Source organism: Nymphalis io, chromosome 28, assembly GCF_905147045.1.
Source record: "Nymphalis io chromosome 28, ilAglIoxx1.1, whole genome shotgun sequence".
NCBI lineage: Eukaryota > Metazoa > Arthropoda > Insecta > Lepidoptera > Nymphalidae > Nymphalis > Nymphalis io.
In genome coordinates, this window is record NC_065915.1 from 2,875,569 (window position 1) to 2,889,281 (window position 13,713).

Sequence of the window (13,713 nt, forward strand, 5' to 3'; positions counted from 1 at the left end):
GCCTATAATTACACTGGCTCACTCACCCTTCAAACCGGAACAAAACAATACCAAGTACTATTGTTTTGCGGTAGAATATCTGATGAGTGCGTTGTATCTACCCAGACGAGCTTGCACAAAGTGGGATTATCGGTTATTTAAAATCGATACCAGCATTACAAAATATTTTAATTACCCTGTCGAATACGGAATGCTGATTTATTAATTAAAAGTTATCTTAATACATCTTAATATTTCAATTTATAAATGTGTTCACATTTTCAAATATATTCCATCATTTTGTGTCTTCTTAATATCTTTATTTGAAATTAATTACTACGTTTGTAAGAGCATGTTAAACAGCTTTAAGCTAATTGCTGTAGGGGTTTTTTGATTTTGTAAAAATACAGCTTTTTAATGGCATAAACAATCAATTTAATGTCGTCGAAGTACTGATATATCCTATAATTTTTGATCAAGTCCTGCGAGGTAAATACATACAATACAATACAATCTATCAAGGAAATCAATTAAATGTTTTAATTAATTTTTGAAAGAGTCCTAGTCTAGATATTTCCAAATATTATAGGATTTAAGCTATTAGAGAATATGGAAGACACCATAATAAAATTTGGGGGACGTTCGTTATATGCCTGGCTAATATTCTTAATATTGATAATAAAACAATATATTATAAACATAAATTTTATTACTGCATACACAATTATGTATATCTTTTGGCCTTAAAGTAACATTAGTGTACACAATACTTAATAATATTCCACTAATGTGACAGAGATACAACAGATTATAAGAACTAATATACACAATTTAAAATTTACTTAAAATTATTAGGATTAAAATAGTTATATAATTAAAATATTATATTGGAATGTTTTCAAAAATTAAAGCAACAATGTCATTCGTATATCATGATTTTTTTTATTAAAAAAAATACGATACAGTTATTCTACATTCAAATTAATTTGTACAAAATGAAAAAAAAAAAGTTACGTTAAAATATTAAAACTGGCTTAATGTCGAACGCTCTTGCGATCAAAACACACAAGGACGATTATTTCGGCAGTTGATGCAAACAATCGGGTTTTCAAACCAGCAGTGCTATTCTGCAAGAATACACTTCATTACCCACCCAAAAAATGTTGACAATGGATTTATGGTGATATACTATTTTGATGCGTGTATTCTTAAAATGTTATGATTATAATGGTCAATGTCGCATATAACTTTCTGACAATTCATGACATTCTGCGGCGAGTTTCCGACTTTGTTTTTACAGAATAGCCTACTGATTGTTTAAAATTTCATTGTTTTAATTCGATAGTCTCGCAATCAGAATCGTCAATTAATAAAAATTGTAATAGCCAAAAATGATCTTGCTTTACCAACACACATTTTTCATTTGATTTTAGCAAATAGAAAAAATCCATCAATAGTTAAAATACCAAGTTTCCGATTTTATAATAAATTTTGAAGTGCCTCAATTTTAAAAGAATTATCACAGAATTTGAGGCGATCTTCAAATTTTTCAGTTGATTAGTACATTTATATTTATGGACACATATGTATACTTATATTATTTACTAATATGTTTTCTTTTTAAAAAGTTAAGGCACTTTTGGAATGACATTGAGCAGTTAACAATGTTAAGTTTTAAAATATCACCGTTTTTTTTTATAAAATTGTATTGATACAGGTAATAAATTTTGGAGATTCGTTAAATACTTTTTATGAAAAAAAAGTCTATAAAAATAGGGGAAACGTGAATACTATCTATTATCACGTATTTTGTAACCAAATGGCAACAATTTTTTTTTTCGAATCGTCGACTCAACTCACACAACGAAATTATGTTAAACGAATTTAAACTAATAATAATATTTTATTATATATGCTATGTTGTGTGAATTAACACAAGGATTTTGTTAATTGTTACTATAATAACTCCGTTGTATTTAATTCTTTTTCAGGGGATCGAGGTTATCTATTGAAAAATCATCGTTTCCAAAGCTGATCCCTCTGCTAAATCCATCCTGAAAAAAATATAAAAAATCAAAATAGTCCAAAATAAGGTCTTATTTTACAAAATTAAAACTTGAAGACATGGCAGATGAAACCAGTACTTATAACTAGTATAATTATAGTGGGGATAATCGAGGGTTAATAATTAGAATTTAACAATGTTAAAACTTACCACTCATGAAGCTGTACAAAAAAATAGATACTCTTATAATATTTTAAATAGTTAACTTACTCTACGAAATTACGATTTTTTATATTTTTAATCTGTATCACAAAAAGTAGTAACTTAAAATAGGGTTTTGATAAATTGAACGTGCATTGGATTCGAAATTTAAAGTCTTTGCATAAAGGAATATTTAAAAAAGAAATTGACAGTTGATTTAAACATTTCATTGAAACGAAGCTTCTTGACGCATGTGAAGGGCAGTAATAAGCGAGCGCGCCTTTATGGCTGGACAACATCTATCGTTGTCTGTATGTATGATTGTCACTGTTTAGAAGAGAATACAAATATAGACAAAATTAAATATTATGGTATTTGTATATAATGTAATAAAATGATATAAAATTAAATTATATTTCATCATTCGCTTGCCCATTCATTTTGGTTTGGGGTTTTCAAAACTGAATTAAAAACATATTTAACAGACCTTAAAGACATGGGTTGAGAATCATAGAGCTGATAACTTTGCATCTTTTGAAATATTTTAACTTTTTGAACGTTACTTATTTTTTTTATTTATTTGAATGTTTTTTTTTTCATACAATGCGCAAGAAGCTTCGCATCTGTCGGTGTCAAATAACACCGCTTTAGTATTTTCTTTTTAAATACTCACCTTCATCTCCGATATAGTCTTATCTAGGAAACCATTGAAACTGCTGTCCAATTCAACCGTTTGTTTCTCACTGAGGTTACCGAAACCATTGAAAGTATTCCCATACGTGTTACCAAATATATTTCCTGATTTCTGTGTATCGAACGGATCGTATCCAGTCAGACCGTTTGTGAACGAAGAGTTTGAATTAAATACAGACGTTTGTAAATTAAAATCGCTTATGTCATAATTCGGTTTGACATTGACAGCAGTTTGCGCGGCAAATGGTGACGTTACCGGCTGTACTTGAGCCGGCATTGAGAACGGTGTTGAACCGAAAATGTCGTTGTTGATCGGTTGCATAAATGTCTGTTGTTGTTGCTGTTGCTGTTGTTGTTGTTGCTGTTGGCGTTTAGATGCTTTCGGAGGTGGAGGAGCCACTGTAAGTAAATAATTCGTTATTAGTAGTTTGGTTGTTTAATACTATTAAAAATATATTTTTTATTGTCTATTGTGTAAATAAAGACTTTTTCGGTGATCATAATTTGTAATTTTTTTGTTGTGTTTTTGCTGTTATAAAGCTCGATACACAATTATGCAGCTACGCACACGTTAAACATAAAACGTAAAATATATTTATGCGCAGTGGGAGAGTGTGGGCCGATTACTCTAAAAGATTTGTATTAAACGCGACAGGTACATTATGCTCAACTGTGAATTATTATTAGAATTGGGTTAAGGGCTGATTTTTTTTTATTAATTTATTATATGGGCATAGACTATTCAACAAGTGCCAACAGAGACAATGCGACCGGACTTACAGATGTTATGAATTTCTAATGGAAATTTTACCAGTAAAAAGTATTGGTTGGAGTATAATTACATTGTTTTCGTATATTTTATTTATTCATTTATTTATCAACATGATATAGAGTAATAATTACAAATTAAAGATAAACATGACATGCAAAAATGATACTATGATAGAAGCATCTCAAAATAGTAATGAAAGAAAATAATAATAATAGAATATTATTATTAATTGTAAATATTAAGTTTACAATCGTAATACTCACGTAATGGCGGAGTGGGAGTCAAAGTGTTCTCTATGATGGGTGAAGTGAAGCGCGTCACGGGCTCAGATTCGAAAGCGCGAGGATCGAAATCTACAAAAAATTTGGAAATAATTTAAGTGATGGACATTCTTCTTATTTCAAATATTTTCGATGTGTAGTACTCGGCAGGGGCTAACCGAGAGAGTGTCAGATGACGTCAGCGTAAGATTTTGAACGTCAGATGACGTCAGCGTAAGATTTATCAATGTAAGTGCGTTAATGTGTGCGTGAGATCGATACTTGAGCTCTCATGTTTGCACATCAACTCTCGTGAGTATCTTGGCAATAACACCAATTTTTAAGTGCTATTGCAGAATAATAAAAGACAATAAGCGATAAATATGTCTCACCGCTATCAGAATCAGAATTAAGCAGCAAGCCCTCCAACTTAGTACCAACTACCGGGTTCTTGCCAGACGATAGGTCACCCAGGAATTTGCTGAAAGAAAATAAACCCTTTTTCATTATATATTTCCCAATTTTTAATTTAATTGCAACTATTGTTTAAAAAAATACATTTTATTTAACTTACTTGGTATATTAATAAAATACACAAAGGATATATAACGCGAACGTTTAAGTTCACTGGGAAAAGTGGTACAACCGTTGGTAAGTAGTCACCACTGCCTTTAGACATTGGCACTGTGAGAAACATTAATAGTCTTACAATGTCAAAGCGCGACAGACTTTCAGAACTAACCTTACTTACAAACGTTTAGCGGGTGATTAGTTAAAAAATGCTGCGTATTTTTCTTTCAAATGTCAAATCAATAATGACAAAAAGAGAGCAATCAGTGTTTAACTAAACAGCCGCTTGTAACGATTATAAAGGCCATATGACGTTACTTCCCCTGTGCCTGTGCTCTGGCTCACAGACCCTTGAATAACCATAAAGTAATATATATATAAATAATTGGTTCACCACTCACCCAGTATTGTTGGTCTTGCCATTGTGCGTGGGCGGAGGCGTCGACAACAACAGGTTGTTGTCGTTGGTGGAGTTAAATGTGTCTGTCGAGTTGTTTGATAAGACATCCGCACCTGCAATAAAAAATATACTCAATACTTTTGCTTGACGAGTTAAATCTTATCCCATATTTAGGGGGTTATGGGTTTCTCTTTGGGTTTGTCTTATTTGTCTTCTAGTGATGCAATGTAATGCGATCACCTATTATAAGGTAGTTCTCTTGCAACATTAAAATATGTTTTTACAATTCTGGCAAGATTTGAAGGGCATCTGAAGACTTGTTATTTCAGGGTTTATCGGAAAATTGAAGTCCAGCATAGGTTTGCCGGCCATCAGAGCGTTGCGGTAGCATGCGCAAGCGATCCCGTAGCGTCGTTAATACGGAAAGGGTTGCCGCTGGTTTTTTTACTGAGTTTTTCGATGGTCGGCGCGCACTCGGGGCGTTGGACACCGGCGAGCCCCACATATCCCCCTACTGTTCCCGTGAGGGGAACACGCGTAATGCGTTTTTCCAGCGTTAAAAAAAGGGTTTATCGGTAATATGCTTATTTACTATCCTATTTGTGACGTCACACTATTGTGCTGATATGTAACATTATTCAATACAGACTCATTACACGTACTCATTGATATTCCAAGTAAAAAATACCACCGGTTTATAAAACAAGAAGAATCGACGAAAGAAAAAAATACGCTTACAACTTTCATTGTTGGTTAGTTTCCAGGATTTATGGCGCATTGGTTATATTGGTGGTTAATATTTCTACTGCGCCAATGTCTATGGAGGTTGGTGACCATTTAACAACATTAACTTCATCTGTCTGATCACTTCCCTATAATATAAAAATATACATTGCTTTATAAGCACTGACCGATATCAGTCTTGGTTCCATTCATAGCGCTGAAGCCATTCGCGAGAGTGAGGGATGATATTTGCTTCTCGAGTTCTGGTGGTGGTTTGAACTCGGCGATGTCGGTTAAATTGTTACGTGACAAGTATGCTGAGAGATCATCCTTGTAAGTTATTTTTGACAGCTCCTGAAAACAAGAATTTTTTTTTATATTGAGTTTAATTCCATTGGGTATATTATATAACGTTAGACAATGCTGCGTCTTTTTCATTCAAATGTCAAATAAATAATAAGAGAAAGAGAGCAATCAGCGTTTAACTAAACAGCCGCTTGTAACGATTTTAAAGGTCAAAAATCTTTAATTATTGAGTTTAATTCCATTGGGTACATTATATAACGTTAGACGTATAAAATGTCCCAAGCACGAAATAAACATGATCTTCGGTTAAAGTTCTCGTGTTCTTTCCACTTTTAGCTGATCCCTAGAGCCGGATTTCGGAAGAACAATCGGAGCGTCCACCCCCTCAGCAGGTAGGGGTCCTTCACAATATGTATTGCGTTATATGAGTTTCTTTATTGTTGATTTTTCTCTAATAATTAAACTAAATAAATAAGCGGTGTAATGATGATGTTCTTCGTACTGATTTCGGTACGGCTGCCAATCTTAAGAGAGGACTTATTATAGTGCATAAGTGTGTGCGCAAACTCAGGTGCACTCTCTATTCTTTCATTCTAATAATTCGATGGGACAGCAAATCCGACACGACCGGAAAGGGTTCAATGGCTTCACGTGCTTCTGAGGAACGGGAGTGTACACATTCCAACTTCCAGTCTCCGGATAATGAGAATTTTTCGACGGAAAAATCCATTCGTTTTTTATTGGCTAGACCTGGGGTTTGGAGCCAGGACATCGGGATCCAGCCTTATAGCTAACTAGACCAACGAGCAGATAATAATAAAAATATTACCTGTAAGCGACTTTTGTACGCGTTCATTTGTAATTCGAGTCTCTTGTTCTGTAAGGTCAGTTTTTGCATCTCTATGTATTTTCCATTGTCGTTCAAAAACCGCCTGCAAAAAATACAATAACTTAATGAAACATAATTACTTATATATGTATATATATATATATATTTTTTTTTTTTTTTTTCAGCCTTTTGCCGTCCACTGCTGGACGAAAGCCTCCCCCATAGAACGCCAACCATCCCGATCTTGGGCAGTCCGCATCCATCCCGAACCTGCCACCTTTTTTAAATCGTCGGCCCATCTTGTCACAAGGCGTCCTACACTACGTTTGCCTAAGCGTGGTCTCTTTATTACTTATATAAATCAGTTTAATTATGGGAAAATGTTAATAATCTTATTTCGCAATTAAAATGCTTAAACTGATATTGTCCACTACATAAAAATCCATAATACCGCAAAGCAGCAATACTCATTTATTGTGTGGTTTGAAGGGTGAGTGAGCCAGTGCAAATACAGGCACAAGAGACAACATTTAAGTTCCCAAGGTTGGTGGCGCATTGGCGATGCAAAGATTGGTTAATATTTCGAATAGTGCCAATGTTTATGTGTGATGTCACTTTATCAATATCATTAATAAAAGAAAACTTAAGGTCAAAGTGTATTTATTATCCTTCTGCTATTGGAAAAGACTATAGTGAACGTTTAGTGTAGCTCATACACGGGCAGACATTCTTGATCATGGTCAACAAAACATTGGTTATGTTTTGTTTGTGCCAATGTGTGCCAGTCTGTATGTGTCTGTTTCATCTGACGGATCTGCGTGGTTAGTATTTATTATGTATACTGGTAATATGAAAACAAAATTAATCTTATTAGTTCGAGGTTTGTGTACGGTTCGAGTGCCTTTTAATACTACGATACATGCTGGAGACGCTACGAAGTCTCAGGTATATGAATACTAATGCTGGTACCGTGTCTATGATACAAGCACGCTACGAGATGGTCACGCTACGAGATGGTCACGCTACGAGATGGTCACGCTACGAGATGGTCACGCTACGAGATGGTCACGCTACGTGCTGGCTACGTTGTGGACGCCCTACGTTCTGGGAGATATTGATTGAACTACAAAAATAACTGCTTCACTTACATACGAAATGCACTTGCGTACACACACACGTGTGTTATTTGGGTTAATGTTACGAAATTTAAAATATTGTTATCGAAATGGTTGCGCATTGCTTACCTATAAGCTAAATCGAATGCCTGACCAATAGTGAGGGTTATTTCTGATGCTAACTTCGTTGATATGAAAACGAAGCATTCATGTTTCTCAGCATTGCCGCCATCGTGGCCATTCATCCCGTTGACAGTGCTGCCACCTGTGAAAAATGTTATGTTATTTTTGTATGGATTTTCTTATCTTGTGCACATGGCAGTATAATGAAGTGACTTCTGCTGGGCTCTGCTCTAAGAAGATTTTTTTAATACAACACCTTGTTTGATATATCTATCTATCTGTATTTTTTTTAATATTATCATTACTTATTTATATCTTTTTTTATTATTCTGTCAATATAAAAATTATGCTTTTAATTGTAGTACCCTTATAACATTTCAGATGTAATTAAAAAAACACCGTAATATTTGATATTAAAATCACATTAATTTTAATTACCTTTAGCGATGAACGAAAAGTACTTTTTCGCGCCCTTGTCGTCCGCACAGTAAGATATCCTATGCAATGGAAACTGGTACATCACATTGTTCGATCTCGGCTCCTGAAATAAAAAAATAAATAATTATGATATGATTTTTTTTAATTTCACCTTTGTCAAACATAAAGCTGATTGTGTTTACACAATATGATGTTTTGGTGAATTACAGTTATCTATTGAAAGTATGGTTTATGTCAAGCATTCTTTAAAACAAAAAAAGTTCATCGAATATAATATCGGAAATCTTCACACTGTATGCTGATCCTACTATGATATCCACAATACTATTTTTTTCACTTCGAAATTACTAATAGAATCCTTTTTTTATATAGTAATCAATAAGTTATGAATTATTATTATTTTTGTTAGTTTTTTCTTCAGGAAATAAACGTGTGGATTTTTTTTTAAATGTATAGGCTAGCGTTTGACTGTTAACACACCTGATGGAAAGTGAGATACAGTCTAAGATGGAGCGCGCTTGCCTAGAAGATTCACTCTAGACTTGAAGGTACCCAAATTGTAGGTGGTGGGGAAAACGGAGGTCGGGAGGGTATTCCAGACCTTGGCGGTGCGTATCAGAAACGAAGAAGCAAATCGTTTCCTACGTCTCTTAAATACGTCAACTACGTACGGATGCAGATCTTTTCAATGCCTCGCAGTTCTATGGTAAAAGGTGACGGGGGAACCAAATTTAAATAGTTCCTGAGCACACTCTCCGAAATATATCTTGTAGAATACAGACAGGCAACCTTACGACAATGTTCTAAGGTATGGAGTTTTGTGACCAGTGTCTGGTCGCCAATGAGCCTTCTAGCACGACGATAAATAATTAATAATAAACTTCAGAAGCAAATCTTATCTAAATACAATAATTGAGTCAAATTGTGCCGTGTCCAAAATACACAAAATATATACCTACATATATATACATATATAATTGCTCATTTAATATTATAAGATATGTACATAGAATAAACAGCCCTTAAGTAATGTTTATAAACTTAACTTTACTGACTTTTTGTTAAACACAGATTTATCTCATTGTCATTATTAATTTTACATTCGAAAGAAGAAGACACAGCGTAGTTTAACTAATCACCCGCTAAATAACGTTTATAAGTAAGGCCATTATGTAATCTTTTTACTTAATTAATTACAGTAAAAATATCGGCAATTGTAGCTCTCAATGCCAACAGCGCAGAATATATACAAGTGCACTCTATTCTCTCACTCTCCTAATAATATCATGGGTCTGGAAAGAGTTCAAGTGCAAGACCAACGGCTTTACATGCTTTCAGCTACAGAGAATTTGTCAACAGAATTAATAATAATAATTAATAGCCCTTGTAATATTGATCTGCCCCGCGGGATTTGAACCCTCGATATGATATAGCAGCTAGGTACAGTACAGTTATTGATATTTCAGTTTTAGTTTCAGTTTTACCTGTCAAGATCCACAGATTATACTATACTAAATAATTAAAGGAGGTTAATATAAAAACAAAATCGTTTTTTTTTTCATAAATCATCAATATTACCGGTATAACCGTACGTCAAACAAATTCTCAACTCTATAATCACGGGAAATGATTACAGAGGCGGTCGTTAAAGCGATGACACGAATTGCCGTTAATATAGTCTGTGGACTATGAGATGTAATCATAGACGAACCATAGAACATGGATTTTAGAAATGGCATAAGTACATGTTTTTGTGGAAATGGACGATTTTTTTAAGCTGACTTGTGTGTTTAATATAGTGAGATGTTATAAAGGGCTTGAACATTACTATTATTGTGAAAGTACATTAACGCTTTAAATAAATAGAAATATTAACTTAAGTAGTTTTGATCATTATTAACAAAGGTTAAAAATTCTAAAATATTATTTTTGAATTTATTCGATTTATTTCTAACCAATTTCTGCCCACAGATGACGCTTTGAAGTTAAGACGTGAAAACGTAACAAGCCAAAAAATCAACAAACAGACACCCTTCTGCATTTATAATATTAGTACGGAGTGATTTTAGCTTTTGAATTTTTTATTTTATTTGCCGTAACGTTTGCACTTGACTGACCATTAACATTATCTGCCGAGATGTTGAAACTGTCAAAACTATCTATGAAAAACATCGCTATGATATGACAGACGTCCCAGTGGTCAGTTACACGTGAATCTTAACCGATGATTGTAGGTTGAAACCCAGACAAGTACCACTGAATTTTCATGTGCTTAATTTGTGTTCATAATATCTCGTCCTGACGGTGACGGACAACAGGTGGCCGGTTACCAACAGGCCACATGTCAATTCGAAAAAAAAATGACATGTGTATCCACCGAACCCATTTTGAACAGCGTGGTATAATGCTTCAAACGTTATCCTCGCAAAAGAGGAGGCCAGTGGGATATTATACGCTTTTACTTTTTACTTTACTATTTTATTAATAGACATATTACGTTATAATAATTAATAATAATTTATAATAATTCATTTTTATTTTAGATGCTTAGTGTCATTTTTGAATACCGTGGTTACCAATAATAAGTATGGCAACTTTTACCTTTTACCTATTAGTTTGTAAACTTATAACTTGTAATTATTACTGTATGGCATGACGGTGATTCTAAATAAATAATAAATGTTGCCATTTCTGTGTAATTGTAGTTCTATTGCAGATACATTATTTTGCTTAGTAATGTATATCGTGAGAGAAAGAAAAATGAAATGCTGTATAGCCTTATTTCAAAGTCAAGTTTTAAATAAAAATCTTAGTAGAGAACACACTATTAATTCAATTTAGACTAAAATTGCATGACTAACTCATAACGATTTAGTCCAGTCATTAACAATAGACTGTTCCTAGAAATCGATTATATTTATGACGCGCATTTTTTGTTTATTAATAAAAAAAATATCAATTATAATTCAAACGATTTCTTTTTTATTTTAATTATTATAGTGTATTTTTGTCGTTTATCTTTTTTAACATTAGAAAGTATGATGTTCGCCTGTAGAACTGATTAGTTGATGGTAAATCTTAGGTCTTCAATATTTTAATAAGGCGAATCGCAATTAATGCATTTAGTAACTAGATTAATTAGCGTTTTTTTTTTAGTTGGAATTTCGAATTATCATGCTGACGTTATCGCAATTTTATGTTGAAATTTTTAAGAAATGTGCATATATCCAGCATTAGGATTTTGGAACAGATTATTAAGCCCTTAAAGCGGCAATATAACATTAACGAGCTTTTATATATTAATTAATTCGAATAAAGTACATTCGAACTTCAAATCGATACATCGACTATTGGTTTTTAACGCTAAAGTTCCATCTAATCCAGTCTTCTGCGTGTCCCACACACATAGAATGCCGATTCGAACTGTTTCATTTAAAAATTTGACAATTAACATACAAAACAAATAGTTGCCATTACATAAAAAAAGAAACTCGTTGTTTTAAAACGTTACATTAGGAACGCGTTCGTAATTTAAACTGTTTGGTTGCGAAATGTGACGTGTGTTACCAAACATTGGTTAAATCTAGACTGTACAATGACTGAACTGTCGAGATAATTGTTGCAATGAATTGCAGATAGACTTACAAATATTTATTTCAATTATATAAATAATTTTTTTTTTAAATATTTTAGTAAATTTATTTTAAATTATTATTTAAGTAATAATAATTTATTTTATATACAGACATTTTTATAAAATACAAAATTAAGATAAAAAGAACAAAATACACATTACAAATTTAAAGCAAAAACACGCCGTCTAAAAGATTGTCGTGTGGCATTGTACCAAGACGCTGGCACTATTGCCTCTGCACCGCTAGACTCCGCCTTTGGGCTAAATAAGCGCCAGCTCTTGGGTAACCAGAAGTGTGGACCAGTTTCTTAGAAATATCTTTTACGATTCTTTTTGTATCGGACGACCATGGACCCAGTGTTTCAAAACCCAGCCCCGCAAATTCATATTCGTTGGATAAAAGTGAATATTTGAGGCATTTGAGTAGTTTCAGCTTCATCTTCAGCTTCATTTTTATTGAGAGTCGAAGCAGACATTACATTATGGCAAGTGGTCAAATTTTGTCTATATTTTGCTTAATGTCAGTAACTAATGAAAGGCTAATTTTAATTCGGAAAATCCAAATAATGTATGAATATTTGGCTTTATTTCAAATTGCGAAATTAAGCCGAACGTTATTATATGCTGTTAAATGCTTATTATGTTTGTTTATCAATATGTTCTGGCTCAATACTTAAAAGTCAAATCATAATTAACATTTAAATTACAATTAATTGGTTATTATAATATAATTTATTAGACAGTAAAATAGAAGATAATGTAGATAAATAAAATACTTAGGGCTTTACTTTTGTATGATATATGATGATATATGATCCATTTCAAAGTGAACGGCAATTCCCTAGGAGAAATAGCCAGCTCGGGCGGGACATATCATAGTGCTCAAGTATGCAAACATTTATTTTTTTATAGTATAGGTAGGTGGACGAGCATATTAGCCACCTGATGGTAAGTCATCAACGCCCAAAGACATTGGTATTGTAAGAAATGTTAACCATCGCTTACATCGCTAATGCGTCACCAATCTTCGGAACTCAGATGTTATGTCCCTTGTGCCTGTAATTACACTGGCTCAGTCACCCTTCAAACCAGAACACAACAATAACAAGTACTGCTGTTTTGCGGTAGAATATCTGATGAGTGGGTGCTATCTACCCAGACGGGCATGCACAAAGCCCTACCGCCGGTAAAAGATGCACACTGATGCACTTTTTATTTTTAATATAATCTAATGGTATGGTAAATCTAACATGATCGGAAATAGTTCAGGCGCAGTGGCAGCTTAACTTTACGAGGCACAGGAAAACACCATCAATGTTACATACTCATACTGATCGATTGCGGTTAGAACCCAGGACAAAATTAGCTTATTAGCTATCTTTTAAAACGAGGCAAAACTTATAATAATAATAATATATTATATTATATATTTTTGACACACGGCCATCTGATCCCAAATTAAGCTTGTACAAAGCTGGTGCTATGGAAACCAGATAATTGATACTACTTTTCTTTTTTTTTTTGTAAATACATACTTATATAGATAATTACACCCAGACTCAGGACAAACAGACATATTCATGCACACAAATGGGAATCGAACCCGCAACCTTCGGCGTGAAAGGCAAGTATCTGCCAACCACGCGAACCGACTCGTCGAACTTA

General features: G+C 33.4%; 1 protein-coding gene across 4 annotated transcripts in view; it reads right to left on the minus strand.

Moving 5' to 3' along the window:
• Nucleotides 1-670: 670 nt before the first annotated feature.
• The window catches only part of LOC126779075 (PTB domain-containing adapter protein ced-6), a 72,056-nt gene continuing 59,013 nt past the window's right edge, over nt 671-13,713 (minus strand). For 3 of the 4 annotated variants that reach the window (XM_050502899.1, XM_050502897.1, XM_050502898.1), the window contains 9 exons: nt 8,415-8,517; nt 7,983-8,118; nt 6,739-6,841; nt 5,792-5,957; nt 4,882-4,993; nt 4,303-4,391; nt 3,914-4,003; nt 2,859-3,277; nt 671-2,033 (listed from right to left, as the gene is read on the minus strand). In XM_050502899.1, the coding sequence (XP_050358856.1) occupies nt 1,956-2,033; nt 2,859-3,277; nt 3,914-4,003; nt 4,303-4,391; nt 4,882-4,993; nt 5,792-5,957; nt 6,739-6,841; nt 7,983-8,118; nt 8,415-8,517 (1,296 nt within the window). In that variant the 3' untranslated portion in view covers nt 671-1,955. The remainder of the gene's footprint in view (nt 2,034-2,858; nt 3,278-3,913; nt 4,004-4,302; nt 4,392-4,881; nt 4,994-5,791; nt 5,958-6,738; nt 6,842-7,982; nt 8,119-8,414; nt 8,518-13,713) is intronic. The other variant, XM_050502900.1, reaches the window with a different exon arrangement.